Source organism: Neomonachus schauinslandi, chromosome 8, assembly GCF_002201575.2.
Source record: "Neomonachus schauinslandi chromosome 8, ASM220157v2, whole genome shotgun sequence".
Classification (NCBI taxonomy): Eukaryota; Metazoa; Chordata; class Mammalia; order Carnivora; family Phocidae; genus Neomonachus; species Neomonachus schauinslandi.
The window spans coordinates 30,123,134-30,141,534 of NC_058410.1; the positions used below are offsets into that span (position 1 = coordinate 30,123,134).

The 18,401-nt window shown below is 39.5% G+C and overlaps 1 protein-coding gene across 1 annotated transcript in view; it reads left to right on the top strand.

The window, feature by feature from the left end:
* SGK1 (serum/glucocorticoid regulated kinase 1) overlaps nt 1–18,401 on the top strand; it is a 109,368-nt gene that overhangs the window by 77,175 nt on the left and 13,792 nt on the right. Inside the window, exon 3 of the mRNA XM_044917491.1 lies at nt 610–685. Coding sequence (XP_044773426.1) covers nt 610–685 — 76 coding nt within the window. The remainder of the gene's footprint in view (nt 1–609; nt 686–18,401) is intronic.

Below are 18,401 nucleotides of genomic sequence, written 5' to 3' on the forward strand. Positions count from 1 at the left end.
ATATATATATATATATATATATATATATATATATATATATATATATAGCCTATGCATATGTGCTGCTATTTTAAAAATACAGATTCTGTTATGATTATAAAATAAGAACTCATTTTACTTGTTTCAAGTTTTTGTTCAAGTTCTCTTTAGTTAACATATAGTGTGGTATTAGTTTCAGAAGAATTTATTTTAGAGTGCCACTGAATTAAAAATAGCTCTCCCTTATGTATTTTCCCAAGCATATATACTATAAGTACCATCTCTATTACGAAGAAGTCCAAAACACGTTTCATATGATAAGGGTCCTTACGTTAATATATTGCTAATCCTACAAGGCCTCTGCGTACAGCTGTATAGTTTGCACACTGCAAAAAGCATGGGAGAAGGGAGTTAGTGGAAGCTGAGTTCCAGCCCCCATGTGCTTATCTAGCCATGAGCCCTGGCGGTGAAACTGCGTCAGGTCAAGGGTCACCCACGATCCCAATTTGCCTAGGACGGCCATATGTGCTAGCTTCAGGCTTGGACTCTTGCCTATAGAACTGTAGGTTGGAAACAGCTGAAACAGTGAATCCATTTTCACATCACTTCTTTTCCCCTTATGTTTTCAAGGCGAAAGAACCATGTAATCATGCCAGCATCCTGACCAAGCCTGACCCAAGAACCTTCTGGACTAATGATGATTCAGGTATTATTGGAAAAATACACTCTGGCCCTGTGATGTACAAGAAGCATTCTGTAGTAAAGCCCTACACAAAGGCAAGGTTTGGGGGGAAATTGTGTTTTGCTTGTTTGTTTCTTTGTTTATACCTAGTCCGACACTTGACTATACTTCATATATATAATTGATATATATGTGTGTATATATATGTACATTATATATGTGTATATATATGTGTATATATATACATATATATCTGTATATGTATATATATATATATATGTATATATAATACAAGTCCCTTTGTTTTATTTTTTAGTATCTAAAGATATATATGATCAGGCATAGCTTTATGGAGTGTGAAATATCTTCAAGCATTGGGGATAACAGAGGAATGAGTCTATTTCCTGGAGTGGAGGACAGAGGTAACAGATAAGGTGGGCAAATACACTGGCCCAAGTTTCTCTTCCAGAGGAAGAAGTGGATTTAAAAAACCCAGGGTGAGTCACACTTGAGAATACTTAGTGGAGGGCAGGCATGACTTCTATCCGAGGGTATAAACTTAGAATCAGAGGAATGTCACTTTCTGAGATCAGAGAGACTATGCTTCAGGATGTGTAATTAAAAATCACCCTCAGACAAAGAGTATGGTATGGAAATGGAAAACTTTTTTTTTCTTTTTTACAGTTGGGACACGAGGCCTAATTGCATGAGGTAAAAACCCACTAGAAATAAAAAGAGAAGGTTAAGCCAAAGGAGCTAAAATACCTAAGAGAGTGTTACTAGAGCTTTCACCTTTTCTAATTAAATAAGATCTAATTCAATAAAGAACAGTAGTAGAGGAGTAGAGATGATACCCCATATTTGTATCAGGTCTCACAGCTTTATGAAGCGCATTCACAAGAATGTAATTTATGTGTTTTCGGCAACCCTGTAAAATAGGAGGGGCAGCCTATCCACACCGTCCCTGTATGAGAGATAAAATCAGACCCTGAAAGAGGTTGGCTGACAGATCCAAAGCTCATGACCAGAAAATACCAGAGCTGGGAGTAGGTCGGAGAGCCTGCTGGCCCAGTTCTATAACATGCTTCCTTAGAAGAAGAAGCTGTCTTGTGAGAACCAACGTGGGCTAAGTCCCTGCTTTAATCTTTCCTTTGTAAAAGAGAGTCAGAGACTATGCGCATTGGCAGAAGCTGGAGCGGGGCCGAGGAAGGAAGTACAGAACCCTCTGGTGCCTTTTTTTTTCAAAGACCAGGTTTATAGTCTAAACTTACTATCAATTTTCTCTATCAAAAAAATTATTCTCTCGGGCGCCTGGGTGGCTCAGTTGGTTAAGCGACTGCCTTCGGCTCAGGTCATGATCCCGGAGTCCCGGGATCGAGTCCCGCATCGGGCTCCCTGCTCAGCGAGGAGCCTGCTTCTCCCTCTGACCCTCCCCCACTCATGTACTCTCTCTCTCTCATTCTCGCTCTCTCAAATAAATAAATAAATCTTTAAAAAAAAAATTATTCTCTCTTGTTTTCTGCCTTTTGAACAGAGATGAAAAGCACGAAAGTGAACTGGCCTATTTATGCCATCATTTCGGGCCATTAGTGGTACAACCGCTGAAGAAACCAGCCCTCCCCTGGCTAGCACCACTATTAAGACCCGCAGCACACATGTTGGGAAGAAGCTACATAGAGCAAAACATCCCAATTAAAAAATAAAAATGGTTCTTAAAATTATGTAGAGACTGGAATGGGAGGGAAATCTGTACAGAAAAGATCCCAGGGCCCTGGGATGGAGCCCCTCATTGTGCTCCCTGCTCAGCGGGGAGTCTGCTTCTCCCTCTCCCTCTGCCCCTCCCCCACCTCGTGCTCTTGCGCTCTCTCTCTCTCTTCTCTCAAATAAATAAATAAAATCTTTTTAAAAAGGAAAAGAAAAACTAATGCAGAACATGTAGAGAAATAGCAATAGAAATACTTCAAATCTACTCATTTAAAAAAAATTTTTTTTACCTATTTTTGTGTTATCAGTGGGGTTACAAAGATACCGGGTCCCCTCTGCAGTGACTCATCTAGCAAAGAGCTTCCCCAGTAACCAATTCCTAGACTAAGGTCTATGTCTAGTGATCTTGGGGGGAAAGGAAAGGGATTCATTGTTCAGTCAATTCCTGACACAGGGGTATTAAGATCTCTATCCATGGTGGTGGAATTATCTTTGGCTTCTTTTAATTCAGTCAATTTTTTTTAAAAGATTTTATTTATTTATTTGACGGAGAGAGAGAGAGAGACAGCGAGAGAGGGAACACAAGCAAGGGGGAGTGGGAGAGGGAGAAGCAGACTTCCCGCCGAGCAGGGAGCCCGATGAGGGGCTCAATCCCAGGACCCTGGGATCATGACCTGAGCCGAAGGCAGATGCTTAACCAACTGAGCCACCCAGGTGCCCCAATTCAGTCAATTCATATATTTCAAAGCTCTGATACTAAGCACATACATTTTTCTAAGTTATAGTTTTCTGACAAATGGATCACGTCCCACTTTATCTCTGGTAAAAGGCTTTGTTTGAAGTCTGTTTTTTTCTGATATTAATACAATCAAGCCAGCCTTCTCATGCCTACTCTTCACATGGTATATCTTTTCTATCTATTTACTTTCAACTTATCTGTCTGTGTCTTACAGTTAAAGTGCTTCTCATATAGACCTCTTATAGTTAGGTTTCCTTTTAAATCCTATCTGAAAATCTGTGGGGTTTTTTTAATTATTATTTGGAATGTTTATGTCTATACCTATATATAGATATATAATGGGATATTATTCGGTCATAAAAAAAGAATATGTATACCACATCCTTTTTATCCATCCATCTATGGATGGACACTTAGGTTGCTTCTATATTTTGGTTATCATAAATAATGCTGCAGTAAACATAGGAGTGTATATATCTTTTCAAGTTAGAGTTTTTGTTTTCTTTGGGTAAATATCCAGTAGTGGAATTACTGAATCAAATGGTATTTCTATTTTTAATTTTTTGAGGAATCTTCATACTGTTTTCCAGGGTAACTGCCCCAGTTTGCAATCCCACCAACAGTGCAAGAGGGTTCCTTTTTCTCCACATCCTCGCCAACACTCATTATTTCTTGTGTTTTGATTTCACTCTGACAGGTATAAGGTGATTGTGGCTTTGATTTGCATTTTCACATGATGATTACTGATTGTCTGTTGGCCATCTCTATGTCTTCTTTAGAAAAATGTCTATTCAATTTCTCTGCCCATTTTTAAATCAGATCATTTCGTTTTTTGGTGTTGAGTTGTGTAAGTCCTCTATATATTTTGGATATTAACCTTTTATCAGATATGTCATTTCAAATATCTTCTCCCACTTAGTAGTTTGCCTTTTTGTTTTGTTGATGGTTTCCTATGCTGTGCAAAAGCTTCTTATTTTGGTGTAGTCCTAATATTTATTTTTGCTTTTGTTTCCCTTGCCTCAGGAGACATAGATAGACAATGTTGCTAAGGCTGATGTCCAAGAGATTCTGCCTACGTTTTCTTTAAGGAGTTTTATGGTTTCAGATCTCACGTTTAGCTTCCATAGGTTCCATACAGATTTTAGGATTATTTGCTCTAGTTCTGTGAAAAATACTATTGGTATTTTGACAGGGACTGCATTGGGTCTATAGATTGCTTGGTGTAGGATGGACATTTTGATGATATTAATTCTTCTAATCCATAAGCACAAAATATCTGTATATAATATGTCATCTTCCACTGGTTGCTTTAATCTTTTTAATCTTTGGTTTTTGTCAGTTTGACTATGATGTGTCTTAACTAGAATCTGTGTTCTTTAAGATGTAGACCCCTCAGGTTTAGGAATTTAAACATCCTTCTAGTCTATTAGTAGTTTTCTTAGAATTTGAATCTGAAGGATGCAATTATTTCTGCTGTGGTTTCTACACTGCCCCGTGTCCTTTGTTCTTCAGCATATCAGCAGTCCAACTAAAACTTTTCCTAAATGCCTTCAATTCTATTAAGTGTAAACACAAGCTAAAGCAACTTCATAGCCATCCTTCTGCAACATGCAAACATGTGAGCCTATAAATGGATCCTTTACAAAGGCAATGTTCTAGTCACAGTATGAATTTTGTTATGGGCAACTTTTATTAACTCCTGAAATAATTGTGATAAAATTATTCCATCATTTCCTACAGCAAATGTATTTCAGCAAATGGCATATTTCCATTCAAAGCTAGCCATCATCAGAGTATTTTACTTATTTGACCTAATGTATAGTCTCTTGATACACAGTTTAAGTAGAGTTAAATATTAGGGGTAATTAGTCCACACTGATAGAAAGAGATGCTAAATTTTTTTTTTGAAATAAAAGCTTACTGAGGGTTTGTGTGCCCTGAAATCTGGTGAGACTGTCTAGATATTTCATACTCACTGTCTTTTTGCGTGACCATCAGAGGACAGGACTGGCTTGCTCAGTTGCCATGCGCAGGTATGGTAGCTGGAGAAACAAAAGTAATTTTAAAAAGAAGTTGTTTTTTTTTTTTTTAACATAATATAGAAGTAACATTTCATCATAGGAAAGAAATGGAAAACAGAGAAAGGAAGAAAATTAATCGGCCATAATCCTACCACCCACATTTGTTTTCATTGGACCGGACTCCCGCGCATTCTCAGCATCTGTCCTGACAATGAGCAAACAGGCTACACAAGTTTAGACTCTTTCCTATTTTCTTTGTTTTTAGGCTTTGAAACCTGAGTTGTTTGTTTTTGCACACCTTTGTTTTTCGACTGCTGGTCTTTCAGTGGCCTGTAACATTCTCTTAAATTAGAATTTCCAGGTAGGATGAGTTTCTCCACACTTTCAAAATGTGTGTTTTTCCCAGTACTCGTACTAGCTACACAGATAATGCTCTTTGCTTAGAGGAAGTCAGATAATGAAGTGGTTAAACAATAAGGTTTCTTTTGCAAAGGCATGATTTTAACTGGGCACTTGATGTGCCAGGTAGGAAAATGGAACCCTCTGATGTTCCCTCTGGGCTTCGATTTAAAGTCACCTTTTCACAAGAAAATGTAATTCTACCCTTGGGATTTTCAGAAGGTCTATATTTCTTTCAAGCAAAAATTAAAGTGCAAGAATCATTATTGCGCAATTTTTTTCCAGGGGGAAGAAGTGATTTTTCTCTTCTGTTTTTCAGGATTACACATTGTTTCTTTATATTTTCTAATGAGTCATCACATTTTAAAATTCAGCCCAAATTTCTGGGGCTGTAGAAATCACTATAAAGTGGTATATTCATATTTATTCAGAAGCAGTAATAGCTTATGTACCAAATGTAGAAACAAAATGATTCATAGTTTAAAAACATATGGACTACAGAGATATTTCAGTATTTCAGAGAATACGTAAAATTAGATCATTGAATTAATATAAGGAGAGGGAGGACTTCATTATATAGATTTTAAAAAGTGAAGAAACATAATTTCTAGACTTTTTTTCTTAAAAAGCAAAATGCTCTCATATTTATATCTAGAAAATAGTTGCTTCATCCCTCAAAGTATGGCATTATCTCACAAAAAAGAAAAATGTGACACAAGCTGAACAGGATCTGCTTACATGGAAACTTTCTATCTGGTACATGCTGGCCAGTGTAGACTTTGCCTCTTGCCATTAAGATAAACCATTTAGTAAGAATCTATGGATAGGTGAAAATCTTGTAAGTGGACTAACCTCATTTACTCAGGTTCCAACTACAGAAAGGTAGCTATCTCAGTAGTAAGGTCATCTTACCCAGAGTGAGGAATCCCAGAGTTCACCTAGCTTTTGACTGCCCCTATTTCTCCAACTCGAGCTTTTCAAAATCAGGCTTGGTATTAATTTCCTCCGTCATAGATCAGGTAGCCATAATCATCCTCAGTTTCCTGAACCACACATTTCTTTCAGTCAACTGGACCCAAGCACCCTAGAGCTGACCAGCAAGCCATTTGGCCAGGCTTGCCAGTGAACATGTGTGGAGCAACAGGAAATGGCTCAGCTGTTCACCTTCCACTGTGGCTGGTGCCGTGAACTCCTGAGAAGGGCCACCTGAGTTGGCCACCAACTTCAGTCTTTTTACCCGTGTGACTTGGACAAACCGTTTCACCCTTCTGTACTTCCCATTCTTTCACCTGCAAAAAATGGAATATTTATAATAGATTGCAGAGTTTTGTGACGGTTAAAGGAAAGAATGCAGGTAAATGTACTCAGAACTATGTCCAGCATATAGCTTGGGGTCAACTTATGTTAGCTCTTCTTACTTGTAGAAAGAATTATGTCATTTATACAAATCTGAGCACAGATAGTCCTGCTCTATTTAGGGCTTATGAACCATGGGCTGAAAGAATACATTTTATTTTGTTATTTTGTTATTTATTGCTGTTACTGTCTCTTATTTTACCGGACCTATAGCTTGTGTTTTTTATTTTCCTCTCTGAACCACAAAGCTCATTATTCACTGTCGACTGTTATCTGGTTCCCCAGACACAAGCCTGATAAGTTTCCTGAAAATAGACATATGGCTGGACATAAAATCCTCAAGCTGGAAAGAACCTTAGACATGGCCTAGTCATTTAGATAAAATATCACCTTCTTTTTTTTTTTTTTTAAGATTTATTTATTTATTTATTTGAGAGAGCGAGAAAGTACATGAGAAGGGGGAGGGTTAGAGGGAGAAGCAGGCTCCTCGCCGAGCAGGGAGCCCGATGCGGGACTCGATCCCGAAACTCCAGGATCATGACCTGAGCTGAAGGCAGTCGCTCAACCAACTGAGCCACCCAGGCGCCCTAAAATATCACCTTCTTCAGCAAGGATTTGTAAAGCAAGACACTTTGTTTTTACATGACTTTAACCTTTTACAATGGTTTAGAGGGTTCCAAGTTTAAGGACGAGTTATTTATTCCAGTGAGTAGCAGAGTATCATTTCAGAACTCCTCTGTTTAAAGATAGAGTCATGCTCATCTAGCCTTTAAGGTACGTTTGACGGCAAAAGTTTGTCAAATCTGATCCTCCTGATGGTCCTGCTGTCAAGTGTATGCATATGTGACTGCAGACTCAGTTCAGCTCAGCCAGAGAAGCCCCCTCCCTCTCCCTCGGACCGTGGAAGTGACGAGTTTAGCTTTCTGAAGCTTTACAGTTGGGAGCAAAATCTGTTTCTGCCTTTGTTGAACTCACACTTGTCTCTTCCTCTGTGTGATGACCAAAATTACTTGTTATTGCTGCTGTTTTACCCAAGGCTGACCTAACAGTGTTTCACAATGGCTGAATTTTCTGATCCCCAGAGCTCTTTTTAAATGTTTGCACACAGTATTTCCTTGTGCCCATTTTACCCAGATCAGTCATTTCATGTCTAAGATCTTTGATTTTTTGTAGTATTAAAGGGCATTTTATTATGGCTAAAATGGTACCAGAAAACTTTCTCACTTAAAAAAATGCAAGGAAAGTAGATTAAATTGAACTTCATAGTTTCCCCAAAGTTATCTTTCTCACATTTTAATGGATATTTTGTTGTATTAGTTTGCATCAGACTAATCAGACAGCAGATTTGAGTGGATTTTGGTTGTAGCTGATGTGAAAGTGTCCTGATGTATTTTATTATTTTAAACGTGCTGAAATAATTATGCCTCTGACAGCTTTCTTCTTGCTCAAGAAGAGTGCCCCATAATACATGAGACATAATACATGAGACAATATTTCAAGAGGTTATATGTCTGTCATAGGAGAAACTAAAGAAAAAAAGGGTTTGGGATTGTTGTCTTAATAACAGAAGCATTTTATTGAGTCAAATATAAACATAGCTTTCAAAATTTGAAGAAAAATTACTTTTTAATTTTATAATTGTACATTATAAAGAGAACAGATCAGTGACTAATAATGCAAACAGGCATGAAATGGCCAGGGTTGAAATGGCCCTTGGAAAGGGGCAGGTGTGGGATAGAGAGGGAGGTATTGGGAATGGAGGGGTGGGATGCATGGAGGCAGGAGGAGCAGGGAGATATGGAGAAGTATATATACCTGGGATGCTCAAAATGAAAACAGAATTGGAATTTAGGGCAGGGAGGCTCCAGCGAGCCCATCTCTAAAATGGAGAAGTCATGGATGTAAATCAACTCTAAGATTCTTCCTTACTCAGAAACTCTTATTCGATGAAGAAGGAAATTGATAGTAAAAAGAAAGTGCAAACGAGTTTCGGAGAAAAAAAAAAAAGCTCAGTGTGGGTTGGGGCCTTTGGCATAGACTTCAATGAGCAGTGTAGCTCTGGGGGCCCATCTTTCCCTCCTCAGAAACCTGTGACACTGGGTGTTGTATCTAAGTGATGAATTGCTGAATTCTACTCCTGAAAATTACGCTGCATGTTAACTACTTAAAATTTAAATTTAAAAAAAAAGAAAGAAAGAAAAAGAAATATGTGGCGATCAGCTCTTCCATTGATTAAAATTTTGGCTCTTAGAGGAAAATTTTATGACTAGTTCAGCTGTGCTCTTCTGGTGGGTATTATATTACATAAAACACTTGCGTTTTCAAATTGTCCTCTCATACCTCCCCTCATCTGATCTTTCCAATTGCCCTGTGGGATTAGCAAAATGGGTGTTAACCCAGAGGATACTTGAAGAAGTTAAGTGTTCTGCCCAGAGCTAACTATTGAGTCATAAACACTAAAATACAGAACTGAAACCAGATCTGGAAACTCGTCCAGCTCTCCTGCTATAACCTCACAAAGGTAAGAAGGAAGTTGTGCAATGAAAGTCGCTTGAATGTGGACACAAATGTTTGGGGAAAGTACAGAAAGTCAAGAATGAGATTCAAACTGAGATGTGGCCTTGCCAAGGGGCTGGGGCAGCTGGGGAAAAGGGGAAAATTAAGGTAAGTGCAGGCTTTGTTTTACAGGAGGGAGGTATAGGGTATCCCTTCCTGCCCCGCACTCTGCTGGGTTCTGTGGGGAAAAGGAACAACGGCTTTTCCCCTTGAAAGTTCAGGTAGATAAACTGGACTGACACAGGTAGGCTATGAACAAAATAATGTAAATCCAAGGTAAAATAGTTACAGCTGCCTCCAGATATGTGAAGGACTGTCATTTGGAACAGAAGGGGAGGCAGATTATTTCACTGGTTAAAAGCACAGCTTTCGGTGTCAGAAAAATCTAGATTTGCATTCTGGTTTCACCACTTCTAGCTATGTTGCATCACACAACTAATCCTTACCCCTTTAAGCCTCAGGTCTTAAGAACACAGAGGGGGAGAGTAAGTTCTTCATAGGCTTCTTATGAGGATTAAATGAGAAACTGCATAAAAAACACTAAAGCATAGTGTCTGCCACTCAGTGTCATTCCAAGTTAGCTATTGTAACAGATGTACTGGACGCCCTACCGAGAGGAACACGTTCGTCTCTACTTACCACATGTCCCTGGCAACCCTAGGCGTGCCGATGTTGGAATGTGTAGAGGAGCTAGTCCCTAAAAAAACTTCCATGAGGATATTTGAACATGGTCTACGGAATAACTTTAATAACTGATGCCGGTTGACAATGGCAGAGATCGCCTTGGAAGTAGAGGTGATTCCAGTGGAAAAAATAAACAAGAAACAGCTCGAGAAATGGGTGAGCAGGAATGTCATAAGGAGGTTCACAGTTCCTAAGGGCCTTTTCACACTGATGGAATCTGTCCACAATTCTATGAGTACCGTGAAGTGGGAACAGCGGTGCTGGTCAAGTAAAAGCCCTAACTTTCCCATCTATACCATAGTTTCAAACTCTAAAACAAATAGAAAAAGAGAATTTAGTGTGTGGGCTATGAACGGTCCTTCACACACATGAGCACATAAATACAATAGAGCTAAGGTGAGTAGTGGTTGGGTTATTTTTAGAAATGGCAGGGAGTCTACAATGATCCAGCTGCATACCTTCATCCCATCTCTTGGTGAGAAAAATTATCCGAAAGCAGTCAAAATGAGAAAGGATGTCTCCGTGAAGAAAAATAATTGGCTTCTGTGGGACAGATAAGGTGTTAGATCCCGCAGCTCATGTTCTAACAAAGCTACCTGTGTTAGATAGTTTTACTCTTATTCCTGGAAGTCACCCTACCTAGGTCTAGTATGTGTGTTCTTCTTTGATATCTTTATGTGAATGTGTTTTCAAACATTTTCAAAATATTAAAATTTTAATATTTTCATAATATTAATGTCATATACAATGTAGATTCTATATCACACATAAATACACATAACATATTGCATGTAATATTAATTCTAATCCTCTGTAACTGTTTTAAGAAACGATATGGAAAAACAAAATAGCAGTCCTGACGGACCCTACAAGGTCCCCATTAACTTTACAGAAACTGATAATCCTAAAGAAAATGAAAATCCTAAGAAAAGTACACGGGAAGTGGGAAGAAATAAGAAGGAGGCAGAGGAGGGTGGCAAGTGGGGCTTAGACATAAACTGTGTATGTTGGGCTCATTTCTGCCCTTTGGTTATTCGTTCCTGTTGTAAAAGGCAAAGCCATAAGGCAGTGGGCCATTAGTGATGCTTCCGAAAGCAGCTTGTGGACGTAAGGGTACAGTATTTACAATGTGATAAAGAGGAAGAAAACATGCTTTTGCTCCTAAAAGGTAAATTCAAGGCTTATGAAGCAGGACTTGCCAAACTAGATTTATGTTGGTATATAAAAAGGTATATAAACAACATGATTTGAAGAATGAATTCCAAACAGGTCTATCATGATGATCTATGCCTGTGTTCTAAGGCTTTCAATTTTTAAGCAATATTTTATGAATTGTGAAATAGAACCCATTGTAGATACTGACAGTAATAGGCCTATCTCTTTGGAATAGTCATTTGCTCTAAATGAAGGTAGAGTAGCATGGAATTTTAAACATAAAGCTTTATAAGCAAATAACATTACAGCAACTTCTTTAAGTGACCATATTGATTTAGAAAGTGAGGCATTCTTCATGGTTTCTATCTTTTGCTCACATCTGTTTAATTTCTTCTCTGTGATTTTTCCTGTGGTCTTATACAAAGCTTATTTTTTTTTTAGATTTTATTTATATCTTTTGTGCAGTCGTGATTATGAAACAAGCTTGGTGTTATCACACACACACATACACACACACACACAACAGAAGTAGTTAATATATCTGAAACGCTTAGCCAAGCCATCAAATCGTTCTTTCAGGACAACCAATCTTATTTGTTAAAAGGACTCTGTAATCACAGCTCAAAAACAAATAGTACTATCAAAAGTGTCTGACGGTATAACCGTATGCTTTTAGAAAATTTGGCAATGACAGCTAATCATAGTTCTGATCCAGGATACAATAATAAAAAACAAAAATAAATGTATTCCCATTAACTCGTCTAGAATACACATCTCCGAGTGCAATGTGTGACCTGAGCAAAGAATTGTGGCTTTTAATGGTCATCTTAGGGTTTTAAAGCTGAGGAATAGTAAGTAGGAGAAATTATGGTGGGCCCAGCAGAGAGACTTATTCATTAAATATGTCCAATACTTACTGTACATTGATAATGTGCAAGGCATATGTTGGGAAATGAGGAAAGACAAGTGCACAAAATAATCCTGCTTTTTCCATGTCTCTAATTACTAGAAAGGTATAGACATGTGCACAGATTCCTACCATCCCTGCTCAGCTGAGGGGGTCACTGCTAGCAGGGATGACATCATGAGGTTATTGGTGGTCTTCAGGGTTGGGGACAAGCTTCAAAACTTCAGAATAAGCTCTGTGGAAAATGAAGTTCCTGTTCTATCTCCTGAAATTCTAGGAATAACCAATCATGGAGGCATACTGGATGCCTCCCAAAGTAACAGAAATCAAGAAGTCACCTTTTCTTGGGGCTTTTTGAGGCATCGGGACTAAGGTGCTGTAACCTGGCACCCAGAGTGTTCGGCAACCTCAAATCGCCAAGTTGTGGTTCTGCTGTGTAAAATATAAAATATGCTTTAGGTGACCCTCTGAATTTTCAACAAAAATTGTCCAGTGCTAAAATAATACCTTCCATGCTTTGACTCAGTATTTGTCAAAAACTTTAAGTGAGTGGTCAAGTAGTATAGTTAGGGCATCACTAATATTTCTTTGAATTTTTGCTTGATAAACTGATGCAGTGCCCAATTTTCACAGGGTTACAAAGAATATTGTAAATTATTAGCTAAATGAAGAGTGGGAGGACATGAAAAACAACAAAACCCAAATATCAAACCTAGCCAGGAATGTTTTAAAAATAGTGAAATGTACTCAAATCTACTAAGCACTAAGCAAGCAGCAAATGATGTAGAACCCTCAGGAAATAAAAATCCAAGTGCTTAGTATCAAGTCAGTAGGTTAGTGCATTTCCATATCTCTGTGTGAGATAAAGCTTGTATGTGACCCCCTCGGGTTATGAATGACACCACTTGAGATACTGACACCTATAAACACAATCATGGAAGTGGACAGCTGGAACCCTAGTCCCTTTCTGGGACACTGCTGAAGGACAGCAGGGAAGGAAGTCCTCTCAGTGGGCAGAACTGAAGAGCAGATCCCCTGGTTGCTCATTTTGCTTGGAAAGAAAACTGTGATTATATATCCATCATGGGAGGTGGCTAATGATTTGGCTGGATAGTCAGGCAATAAAAATGGGTGACAAGGAGAGTCTGGGGAAGAGAAATACAGACAAACTTCTCTGAACAGGCAAAAAAATGTGAAGATACTTGTGTTCCATGTGAATGACTTCCAAAGGGCGACCTCAGCAAAGGGAGATTTTAATAATCAAGTGGATAGGATGACCCATTCTGTGGATATCGGTTAGCCTCTTTCCCAGACACCCCTGTCATCCTGAATGGGCTGGTGAACAGAGTGGCCATGGTGGCCAAAATGGAGGTTATACATGGGCTCAGCAACATGGACTTCCATTCACCAAGGCCAACCTAATTACAGCCAGGGCTGAGTGCCTAATCTGCCAGCAACAGAGACCAGTCCTGAGCCTCTGATGTCACATCATTCCCCAGGGTGATCATTCAACTATCTAGGAGGCGGTTACATCCAACCCTCCCATCATGGAAGGGACAACCTCTTGTTCCTACCAGAATATACACTTACTCTGGATACAGATTTGCCCTTCTTGCACACAATGCTTCTACCAATATAATCATCCGTGGACTTACAGAATGCCTTATCCATCATCATGGTATTCTATGCAGCATTGCTTCTGATGAAGTATGGAAATGGGCCCTACGTTCATGGAATCCACCGGTCTTACCATATTCCCCAATACCCTGAAGTGACTGGCTTGACAGAATAGAGGAATGACCTTTTGAAGACTCAGTTATAGTGCCAGCTAGATGATAATACTTTGCAGGGCTGGAGCAAGGTTTTCCAGGAGCCTATAAATGTTCTGAATCAGCATCCAATATATGTGCTGCTTCTTCCATTGCTGGGATTCACAGATCCAGAAGTCAAGGAGTGGAAATGGGAGTGGCACCACTCACTATTAGCCCTAGTGACCTACTAGCAACATTTTTTATTTTTTATTTTATTTTATTTTTTTTTAAAGATTTTATTTATTTATTCATGAGAGACACAGAGAGAGGCAGAGGGAGAAGCAGGCTCCCAAGGAGCAGAGAGCCCGATGCGGGACTCGATCCCAGGACCCTGGGATCATGACCTGAGCCGAAGGCAGACGCTTAACCATCTGAGCCACCCAGGCGCCCTACTAGCAACATTTTTGCTTCCTGTTTCCCACCTTTGTGCTCTGCTGGCCTAAAATCTTGGTTCCAAAGGGAGGAAAGCTTCCGTTTGGAGACACAGCAATGATTTCATTGAACTGGAAATTAAGACTGCCACTCAGCTGCTTTGGGATCTTTGTGCCCCTAAATCAGCAGGCAAAGAAAGGAGGTACTATGCTGGCTGGGATGATTGGTTCTGATGACTAAGGAGAAATTGGATTGCTACTCCATAATGGAGGTAAGGAAGAGTATGTCTGGGATATGGGAGATCCCTCAGGAGTCTCTTACTGTTACCAGGCCCTTTGATTAAATTCAGTGGAAAACTACAACAACCCAATCCAGACAGGACTACTAATGGCCCAGACCCTGTTGGGAAGGAACGTTTGCATCACCCTATTAGGTAAAGAACCAGTCAGTTAAGGTGCTTGCTAAAGACAAATAGGTAGTGGAATAAAATAGTTATAAATACCAGTTGAGACCACATGACCAATTATAGAAACAAAGACTGTGATTGTCATGAGTATTTCTTCCTTATTTGTTATGAATATGTTTGTGTTTGTGTGTGTGTATGTAAATCTCTTTGTTTCCTTCCCTCTCTTATCCCCTTGTCATGTAACATAAGATGCATTGACTTTATATCACAGTATTTAAGAATTGTGAACTTTAGGGCGCCTGGGTGGCTCAGTTGGTTAAGCGACTGCCTTCGGCTCAGGTCATGATCCTGGAGTCCCTGGATCGAGTCCCGCATCGGGCTCTCTGCTCGGCAGGGAGCCTGCTTCTCCCTCTGACCCTCCCCCCTCTCATGTGCTCTCTCTCTCTCTCTCTCATTCTCTCTGTCTCAAATAAATAAAAAAAAAAAATCTTTAAAAAAAGAAGAATTGTGAACTTTATATCAGAGTACTTAAGTTATAGGATATCAAGAAGCATAAACATCCTACAAGAACTTTGCATCCTCTTCTGCGGAAAAGGTTATTAGATTTTCAACTATATGCAAGATGGTTGCATCATGTTAGGTAGAAGTATTGACCTTATTATTGTCTTTATATGGAGATTAATTATAACTTAAGAAGATGCATATGAGTGCCAAACTGACAGAAGGTGAGCTTGTGATAGTTAATTTTATATATCAACTTGGCCAGGCCACAATGCTTAGATATTTGGTGAAACATTATCTTAGATGTTTCTATAAGAGTATTTTTTGTATGAGGTTAACATTTAAATCTTTGAGTAAAGCAGATTGTCTTCCACAATGTGGGTGAACTTCATCCCAACAGCTGAACAGTGGAAGGCCTTAACAGGGCAAAAACTGACCTCCCTTGAGCAAGAAGGACTTCTATCAGCAGACGGCCTTCAGACTTGAGCTGCAATGTTAGTTCTTAACTGAGTCTGCAGCCAACCAAGACTTTGGACTTGACAACCTCCATAGTCACATGAACCAATTTTTTAAAAATAAAAACTCTCTCTCTCTGTCTCTCTCCGTATATACACACGCACACATGCACACACACACACACGCAATAATACATATATATGTGTGTATGTACATGTATATACATATGTACACACACACTATTATTTCTGCTCCTCTGGAGAACCTTGACTAACATACATGGAGGTACGTGTAATCACAGAGATCTGAAAACACAGTTACTTACCAACCTGCTACTTGTACATGTACCTGGCCATTTCTGACAACGTAATGGTCATTCTACTATGGCTTTAAAAAATGACCCGCTAGGGGCGCCTGGGTGGCTCAGTCAGTTAAGTGTCTGCCTTTGGCTCGGGTCATGATCCCAGGGTGCTGGGATCGAGTCCCACATCAGGCTCCCTGCTCTGCTTCTCCCTCTCCTCCCTGCTCATGTTCTCTCTCGCTATCTCTGTCACTCTGTCTCTCTCTCAAATAAACAAATTTAAAAAATAAAAATAAATAAAATGAATGCTAGGTGCTGCACAACAGGGACCCTTTTATCAAGGCCCTACCATTGTATAGCGAAGGATATTTTAAAAGAAAATAAAGTAGGAGTGCTTTGTAATAAATGTTCATTCAGGCTTTCGGGCAATATGAAAGTTATGGAAGACCTTTACAACTACAAGATGGGAAACCCTCTGAGGTGGCCGTGTTATCCTTCGTGTCCTCAGGCTCTTGGGGAAACGTTGGCGGAATGACAGAAATCAAAGAGATTATGACAGCATGCTTTTTTATAAACCAAATTCATATGGTATCGTTAATGAAGAGGGGTTTCCCTCCCTTTATTCCTAAGTATCTACAAATACAGTAGGACATCTTGCTACCATCATCTACTGAGGGTGCATCCGCTTTCACAGATTCTGCTGGGCTATCATAGAAAGCTGGGCAGAGACCTTGAGAGCGCCAACTGCACCACTCTGGGCAAGTTAGTTTGCTGTTTCTTTAAACTTTAAAAAAGGGCAGTTCTCCTTGGTCAACTACCAACATCTCGTGACTGTGATCATTCCACACCTGCAAAACTGGGGAGGTTCATAAAGGGAACAGGCCAGAGGGCCTTTGGTGGAAAGCAGAAGTATCACGGAACCGAATGGATTCTCACTTTAAAATTCTATCTTAAGAGACAGCGAAGAATTGGTGGGGGTGGGGGATGGGGGTGAGTGGAGGCAATGGAGAATTTAGGGAGCAAGTTTAAAAGGAGATTAAAAAAAGGGGGATACATTTTTCTGACTCGTTGGATGATTATCTGTGGTCCTTGGAATAAGAGGCTGAATTGGCATTTACCAGGCTGGGCAGATGAAAGCCTAGATGGCCACCCACCCAATGGTTTGATTCTCTTAACTTGACAAAGTATCCATTGAATGTTGTCTGTAAAAAGGAGTATCTACTTCAGTTTTCTCGAAAAATGATTATTCAATATGATTGTTTAGTGACCTCATTAGACCAAAAGAACGGCCTTGATTTAAAAATCTTCATTGTACATCATTCATAAAATTTAGAGCCTCAGTTTTCTGAAGTTGAGTAGCATAATATGTATGTAACAAAATACCTGAACTCAAGAGTTTTTTGTTTGCTTTGATTTTGTCTTGCTTTTCATAGTGAGTTGTAGAGGGATTGCTAAGAAAATGTACCCTTGATTATTAGGTGAAGGGAGGAAAACAAAATTTCATTGAGAATCTATTGTGTGCCCAGCAACATATAAGGGGCATATTATTAAATCATTTCATTTATTAAGCACTTCTGGGCCACACATTCTTCTGGGCCCCAGCGATACTATGGAGAATAAAACAAATATTCCTATCTTACAGAAACTGCTTTCTAGTGCAAGGAGACAAACAATGAACCCAAGAAAAATGTCAAATAATAAAACTAATACACAGACAATTGAAATAGGGTGAGTGACGAAGGATGGCCAGCTGGTTAGTTTAGGTCCACTGTGTAAGTGATGTTTACTCTGAGATCTAAATGGCAAGAAGGATCTAGCCATGTGAGCACCAAGAGGAAATCATCCCAGGTGGAGGGCATGGCATAGACAAAGTCCCAAAGGCAGACACAAGGCTGGCTTTGCAAAAAGGAATAGAGCCAAGATGGTACCAGCCTGGAGAGCAAAGGGAAAAGTGGAAAGGGAACGAGAGTAGGGCCTGATTAATGAACATTAGGCATGCAAGAAACATGAATCTTGCTCATGTGGTCTCATCTTCAAGGCACTCAACAGTCCAGAGAGGCACTTGAGATGTAAATAAGCCACAAAATCCCTGACTAAAGGCTACAATGCAGGTGGTGGGTAGAGAAGGGGAAGGTTCCAAAGGATTAGCCACATGAGGTTGTTCTGGGCATCCAAGAAGTTCCTTTTAGATTTATCTTTTCCCAGACAGTATTACAGCTACAGGAGAACTTCCAGCTTAGTCCTCACTTGAAAAAGTAAATATTCCAAATGGATAAATTTGCCCCAGGCTGTATCTTAATGGCATTTACGCATAGCTGGGCCTTAGAGAAAGTAGAGGTATCTGTAAGCTTACCTTTGCTTTGGGGAAAGCA